The 8,056-nt window shown below is 36.6% G+C and overlaps 1 protein-coding gene across 1 annotated transcript; it reads right to left on the bottom strand.

Annotated features, from left to right (window-relative positions):
* Window positions 1–303: 303 nt before the first annotated feature.
* On the bottom strand, window positions 304–6,346 carry LOC140340915 (potassium voltage-gated channel subfamily A member 2). Its single transcript, XM_072426366.1, has 2 exons — window positions 5,893–6,346; window positions 304–5,135 (listed from the first exon to the last, which is right to left on the bottom strand). The coding sequence occupies exon 2, from the start codon at window positions 4,997–4,999 to the stop codon at window positions 3,500–3,502; it is 1,500 nt and encodes a 499-aa protein (XP_072282467.1). The 5' UTR covers window positions 5,000–5,135; window positions 5,893–6,346; the 3' UTR covers window positions 304–3,499.
* Between the last annotated feature and the right edge of the window lie 1,710 nt (window positions 6,347–8,056).

Below are 8,056 nucleotides of genomic sequence, written 5' to 3'. Positions count from 1 at the left end.
TGTAAAGTGATAAGGATTAATATTTTGTTGCTTGTCCAAATAGACCAAGTGGAAATCTGTGTAATTTCCTTTTGTAGTGAATAAGGGGGATAGGAATTTTTTCCCCGTATTTTGTAGTGCTGGCATGGTTGAGCATGACATGCAGATGGCATCCATTGCCAAGCACACTGACAATCAGGCTCAACATGAAGTAAATGGTTGGGCTGATGCATTGAATTGTCATTTATGCTGGCCATATGTAGGCCAGTTATGCCACCTGGCATAGGCATTATTAACTGGATAATTATTCCATTTAACAAAAAAAAAAAAAACCCTAATTTATAGAATACGTATCCAGGTTTTTAAAAAAAGTGAAAGGCTGGCAAACACAAAAACTGGGCATACAAAATGAAAAACTGAACTCATCATATGACTGATGTATTAATGGCAATCAACTTAAAAAAAAAACAAAAAAACTGGCAAGCATGATTAAGGTATCATGTGATGTTTTGTAAAGTATAGATCATTTAGAAGTCCACAGTCAATACAGCAATATGAAAATGGCTCTATTTGTTTCCATATTGCAGGGAAATCCTTTGATGTTTGCAGTAAGTATACTTTGCTGTCATATGACAACACTAAGCAATACAGCTTTTTATGAATCTTTTAACTACAGCACTGCTGTAATGTATACACATTTCAATCACGGTACTGTCAAATCAAATGAGACTCTGGAACAAACCTGTACACAATACTACAGATGGAATTTGCATATATCTAAAAAAAGTAAAGCTTGCAAGTTTTTTTCAGGGAGATTCATAGCTGCCAATAGATTGTGCCAAATCATTTTTTTTTATGTTAATACAGAACATTTTATCTGCTTGTGGTTACAAAACGAGCCAATTCATTTAACTTGAATAACCCATTGTCTGTGTAGATTATATTTGTTATCACACTGTGCTTAATATATGCAAAATACAAACATCAATATTGATATTAATATCTAAGGCTACCAGAATTATTTCTCAGAATAAATGTATTGATCCTAATGCACCATTAGATACTGTAACTATTGGTATGCAGTTGCATGTGACTGTTATAAATATATTTACTTGAACATACATGCATGCATGAATAGATACAGATAATCATGTATCTCTCATACACATATAATTATATTACTCTAATCAGCTGATATCTCATTGCGAAGGTAATACAACTCTGACCATATGTCATGTCATCTCATGAAAATCACCCATTTGTCTCTGCTATAATATATATGCATAGCACATTTTGTTTTGCCATAGTATCGTGCCAACATTAAGGAGGTGTTAACAACTGTTGGCCTATTTTTTGGAATATGAGTGCATTTGTGTGTTTGTCAATGTCCTCAGGAACCCATGCACACATATACACATATGTATGCACATTTAACTATTGAAATATACAGATAAATACAAAAAAATCTATACATTGTGCAATGATTAGGCTGCCACGTACATCTCCGGACGATCAAATCACACATCAATGGCTGCCATATTGTTTTTTTTTGTAACATTAACATACTTCCTTTCATCTTTTGCTCGGACAGTTTTACTTAACTAATCTGTAATCATTTTTGTTATAACTCACTATATTAATACAGCACATATACTTTCAAGCATAAATTTCCCTGAATTGTATGTACAATCCTTGGTGCAAGCATATTTTACCTATGGAACCGTTTACATTATAAAATGTACAATCATTGTGTCCCTGTCCTGATTTCATTCTTTTATTCCTATAAGGAAATTATCAAGATAATGTCATTCAAGAATAAATACCATTAGCACTAACACAGCTACACAGATAGCTGGATTTTATGTGTTTGTGTGTGTATATGTGTGTGGGTATGTGCATTGATATAAATATTAAGATAGATAGTGTGTGCATGCAATTTTTGTCCATGCATTAATTTTAATTCACAGGTATGTTTTAAAAATGGAATGTAAGTAAGGGTATTATAGTGTGACGGGATATTGTAATTATTAACACAACACCTTTAGCACTGGAGGAGGCCTGTAACACTTTAACCTGCAATGTATACCTCTCCAATGTGAACCAGTTAGAAAGTGTTAAATCAGGGTCTCTCCACCAGTGAGATATACAGGTCTAGAGTAGAAAAATATTAAGGCAGACATTATCCACTTTACAGACAGAGCACTGCTGTCAGACCAGATTGCTACAGATTGGTACATTTAAAGAACAACATTAGCATGCATTTAATTTACATACAGTTTGAATGGTATTGTGTTACCCTCATGTAAACCATGGCCTTATTGCAGTCACATCTGAGCAGGTTAAAAACAAATTGTCAAATCTATTAAAAATAGATTGGTCATAGATAACCTTTGATCCCTGTGCAGCATGTTGGCAGTACATAAAAGGATAATGGTTCCTTATAAGAAGTTACGCATGGGTGGTTTGACCCAACCCCTCTTCTCGACATCTAACCTTGATCAATAATGAAGTGATACCCACAGTAGTTAAGACGTAGTGGACCATGGTGCTTATATTTCCATTCCAGTGAGGATGGTTTCAATGGCTATATATATTCAATGTCTGCAGATCACAGTACACATTTAGTTCCTTTTAATGATGTATCAAACATCGCAGCACAGACACACTGCAGTGGCAGCAAAGCAGCTCTCTAGATTTCTGTAAAAAATAAAACCCAAGTACCCCTAGCTTTGATATACAAATAACAGAATCCTAACACAAAAATATATGTTCCTCTTTGAAATATGGAAGGCTTTTTTAATAACAGCTATTTAATTCTTAAAGCATGAAATGTTGGGCTGTACATATGTGCATTGATAATATAAGTGCAATTGAACGTCATTATAGGATATGCAGGGCATACCCAACTGAATAAGATTAAATTCTTATACTACTTTGCAAAACACTTTCTAGCTATGGTAATATTGTATCTGTGATTTGATTGCAGGGTACATTTCTTTGGAAACCACCATTTACATGAAACCTAATGACTCCTTCTCAAAGCCATTATTATTTGGGTCAAGAACACTCTCTGGTAGTGAAAGCATTGGCTGCCACAGAACCTCTTTTTAAGAGTTGTCAATAAGTACGTCCGTTATGAATAAATAGTTGGATACTAAGCACAACATTGATGTGATACCTAGGTATCACAAGAGGTTGCACAGCTGAGTATATTCAGCGTTACAAATTATGTGGAGTGGTGGGCCTAATGCCGAATAAGGCGTTCTGATTCCTTTGTACCTATTTCATTTGAATTCCTATACCCTCTGCTCAGAAATGCTACCACATTTCTCTGGCCTATCAGTGTTATCAACAGATGTTCAGTGAGTTTAAATTTAGTTGCAGATGCAATAAAACATCACTTATACAACTATTGCTTTCCATGCAGAATTGACACATCTAGAAAAATATTACCTAGCAGATTATTGCATGACACAAACTCTGCAGCTGCCCCCATACAATTTTGCAAAGGGCAGATCAGTCAAACGTCCGTCAGCATTTTGGTTATATTTACATAGTTTGTATTTCCTAAGGTGCAGTTTGCGGTTTTTAAGTTCTTGTCCCTAAAATCTTCTTGACTATGATTAACTCCTTCTTGAATCTCCATGTAGTCAGATTTACTGAGCGTGGAGGCACTTCTACTTTTTTGAAGGTCAGGGGAAGATGGGATCTTTGGACAGCTGGTTACTTGCAAATATTGTGCTTGCTCCTCACCCTCTGTCTCTCTGTGGTAGAAGTAATTGAAGTTGGAGACTATGACAGGAACTGGTAAGGCAATGGTTAACACGCCTGCAATTGCACAGAGAGATCCTACTATTTTGCCACCTATTGTTGTAGGGACCATGTCTCCATATCCTACTGTTGTCATGGAAACCACGGCCCACCAGAAGGCATCTGGGATACTGGGAAACTGAGATTCTCTCTCATCAGCTTCTGCAAAATACACAGCACTGGAGAAAAGAATTACACCAATGAAGAGGAAAAATATAAGAAGGCCTAGTTCCCTCATGCTAGCTTTGAGTGTCTGACCCAAAATCTGAAGGCCCTTTGAATGTCTGGAGAGTTTGAAGATTCTAAATACTCGAACCAGTCTGATTACCCTAAGGATCGCTAAAGACATTGCTTGCTGACCCTGCTGCCCATCTTCGGTTTTTTTAGCCAGTTCTGTACCCAGTGTTATAAAGTATGGGATAATAGCCACTATGTCAATAATGTTCATAATGTTAGTAAAAAACCCAGCTTTGCTCGGGCAGGCAAAAAAACGAACCAAAAACTCAAAGGAGAACCATATGATGCAAAGTGTCTCAACAATAAAGAACGGGTCTGTGAATGTATTTGATTGTTGGTATTGATCTGTACTGTTGGAGTATGGGTAATAATCTACAGGTCTCATGGACATTTCTTCATTTTCATCTCTAAAAACAGGCAGTGTTTCAAGGCAAAAACTCACAATAGAGATTAATATCACCATAACTGATATAATTGCGATAATCCTGGCCGGACCAGAACTTTCTGGATATTCAAACAGCAGCCAGACCTGCTTCTGGTATTCATTGTCTGGCAAAGGGCGCTCCTCTTCTTTAATAAATCCCTCATCTTCCCTAAAGATCTCCATGGCTTCTTCACCAAGTTCATAGAACCGTATTTCCTCTGAGAAGATATCCAAGGGCACATTTACAGGTCTCCTTAACCTGCCTCCAGACTGGTAATAGTACAAGATGGCATCAAAACTTGGTCTGTTCCTGTCAAAGAAATATTCATTTCTTAAAGGATCAAAATATCTCATCCTCTTTTTAGGATCCCCCAACAATGTTTCTGGGAACTGTGATAAAGTTTTCAACTGAGTTTCAAACCGCAGTCCCGAAATGTTAATAACAACTCTCTCGCAACATTCATGATCGGGTTCAGGGTCATAACTATCTTGAGGGTGACCTGGCAAAGCTGAAGCTTCATCTGTGGGATCTCCAGTGGCAACTGTCATAGTTATGGGCCAAATACGTGCACAGCCTTTTTCTCCTGGTTGGCTGCTGCAAAGTGATCCCAATGAAGCACTGTAGAACTACGTACACTCAGAATAGGAAATATTTTCTGGAAATGAGAGGCATATAACCTCTCACCTACAAAAGAGGAAAAAATAATTAGAGTATGGGTCATATTATTTTAAACCAGCAATCCTAGGATTTAAGAACCATCAGAACAGTGAAGGTTAAGATGCTGAAATGTTCCAAAGATCAATGCACCCTCGGATGTTGTATATAATAAAGGTATACATCTTTGGAAACAGAAAATAAATATACAGTATTTTAGGCTTAATGTTCTTAAATTGCAATGAAATATTATGTGATTCCATGAGAATCTGAAGTAATAGGCATTACAAGGACATGGAAGTAATGTCAAGAATGCAGTACTGTATTTGAGTAGATCACTGTTCTCTCACACACATAACATCAGGTGCTTCAGTCATGTAATAAAGGTCAATATATTGTTAAAGATAAAATTAAACCACATGGTATGTCAATTAAAAAAAAATCAAAAGACTCTTTACAATATGGAATCTTCATATAAAGGGCAAAATCATATTCAATAACACTATACAATCCAGTAATAATTAAAATCTATGAACCTTAGCAAGCAATTACAGACATTTAGACACCAGTAAAACATTTATGTTTTAGCATAATTCTTTGTTTAACAGGTGCATTTTGATTGTGAATCAAGCAACAGGAAACATGTAGCAAATGCCAGAAGATCTGCACAGAGACTAAGCATACAACATTGTGATTAGAACATAATGCTTGATTGCAATCATCAAATTATGTCAGCATTTTCAGTGTCATTGGGAACCCTTATGAAAGCAATGAAACAAGACATTACCTTGAGAAACAATCCTCCAGGTTTCTTAGTAACCAGGCTATGCAGACTCTGCCCTCTGGAGAATACAATGAAGAAAAACAGATTTTCTGGCATCCTATAAATTTGTTTGTCCTAAGAATCCAAAATCTGAAATCATCTGATGCAAAAATGGGGGATTCCTAGGTAAAAGGAGCTCATTCTTGTGAAGTAAAAGGACAACATTGGTGTGGCTGGTTCCCTTGCTTGAAATCCTCTGTTAAAAGGATATAATGTGATAGATGGAAGATGCTAAGCTCAGCAAAAAAAAAAAGGGTAAAAAAAAAAGTCTGGTGCCCTCAGGAGGAGTGACGTTGCCTGGTGGTAAGGAATAAAAAAAGAGGAGCTAGGTAAAGCTGGTACATCATGAAACATCTGCAGAGACCCAGTTTCCAGATGCAGTAGTCACACAGCCTTCCCCTTGTCAGCCTGCGTTATGATGCTTCGCTATTCTGCACTGCAACAAAACAAGAGGCAGTATTCAAAGCACATCCTACGTTTCAGGGAGAGTAGAGCAGAGGAAACATAGGAATGTACAGAACATGCAGCATCCCATAGAAACAGGACAGCCTGACTTCATAAAATGGGTCATTAAAACCTGCACAGCTAATTGATCACTTTTCATTTAGCTGCTAATATCTGTATGGTATTAACCTTGGCAACACAAAATGCCCCTAGGCAAATAATGGCCTTCAGGTGGTACAAAGAAAGTGGCAGGAAATTTAAAAAAAAGTGCAAAATGCAGAGTTTTTGGGTATCTTTAAACCCTTTCCAAATTTTTTTTTTATTGTATTGTTTTTTATTATTATTTATTTGTATCAGTTATTGTTTGTTTTTGTTATTATTACATTTGTTATAGTAAATACATACATTTTTGTTGTGTTTTTAAAATGCCCTTCATCAGTTATTATAAGTAATCTGTGTAGTACATGCAGCTATATGAATATTACATGTGGATATCACCAGAGCAGTTTCCATTATAAAAAGTGGAAAGCACACTGTGGCTTTCTGTCTATGAAGCATCCCACTGCAGAGGCAATGCTTGTCCTCTATGTAATCTCTGAGGATGCTGTGGATCACCACCCTTTAGGGCAATAAAACAGACTTTTTGTCTCCTGCCCAGGTCACAGAGCTTACAGAAAAGACAAATGAAATGTGTATTCAAGTTTATTCTGCATAACAAATGAGCTGCCTGGGTACTGAGCTTTGAATCAATTGGATAGGTTTACTGACAGCAGACAGCAAGCTGACATTTGATCTATTTAAAAAAAAAAAAAAATAATAATCTTAGCAAATCTAATACTCTGCCTACTGAGGATCCAAGATACACCCTACTGTAAAACCTCTCATTGGGTATAGCTCCACCTTTACAATGCAGCAGATGGATTATATGTATACTATGTGCTATATATAGACCATTGTTATCCTTTTTTTATAACAGGAGACTCATTGCTGACGTTGGAATGGGGAGATCCCAAGTTCATCCCCCTTTTCTCTACTATTTCACTGCTGGGGCTGCCAGTCTTTGCCTTGATCTGGCGCACAAAGGAAGCATGCCATTGAATTTTTTTTTTTTTTTTTTTTTAGACAATGCAGATTTTCAGTAAGTGAAGGGTTAAAGTAAATCCCTCTAGTCCTCTACCTACAGCAGCCACACTGCTATTTCTTCACAGCAACAGGGATTACAGAATTAGTGTGGGGACAGGTGGGGCTCCACATGATTTCCTTACAATTTATGTTCAAAAATAGTTCCTGCGTTTTATTTTGAACATTGCAGGAGCCTAGCTTTGGGTTATAGTAATGGGTAACACAATGGGGCATTGTCTCTCTATTCAGAAGGAACCGTTGCAAGCCATTTTCCTATCCATCGCCTCCCTTCCCTGAACATCAGAGAGATAGTACATTCCTTACAGTCCTCTGCACAGGAGGCTGGAATTCCCTTATTAAGTATAGGCTACAGATTTCATTAATGATATAAGTTATTAGGTTAAAATATTACAGCTAAATTTGGAATCTACAGATGAAAATCCTAAATCTGCAGTGGATCTCCCTTTACATGGTTAAATTAATCCAGCGAAAAAAAAATGCTTTAGATAATGCAAAAAAAGTATACTTTCTGCGTATATAATGAAATAAGCTTATGTTAATA

Source organism: Pyxicephalus adspersus, chromosome 1 (genome assembly GCF_032062135.1).
Source record: "Pyxicephalus adspersus chromosome 1, UCB_Pads_2.0, whole genome shotgun sequence".
In the NCBI taxonomy this organism is placed as follows: domain Eukaryota; kingdom Metazoa; phylum Chordata; class Amphibia; order Anura; family Pyxicephalidae; genus Pyxicephalus; species Pyxicephalus adspersus.
The sequence above is the reverse complement of the archived record's forward strand: the minus strand, read 5'-3'. Positions and strand labels throughout refer to the sequence as shown.

Bases quoted from the DNA above. Each gene is read 5' to 3' on its own strand.
- LOC140340915 (XM_072426366.1), bottom strand. From the start codon at position 4,999: ATGACAGTTGCCACTGGAGATCCCACAGATGAAGCTTCAGCTTTGCCA.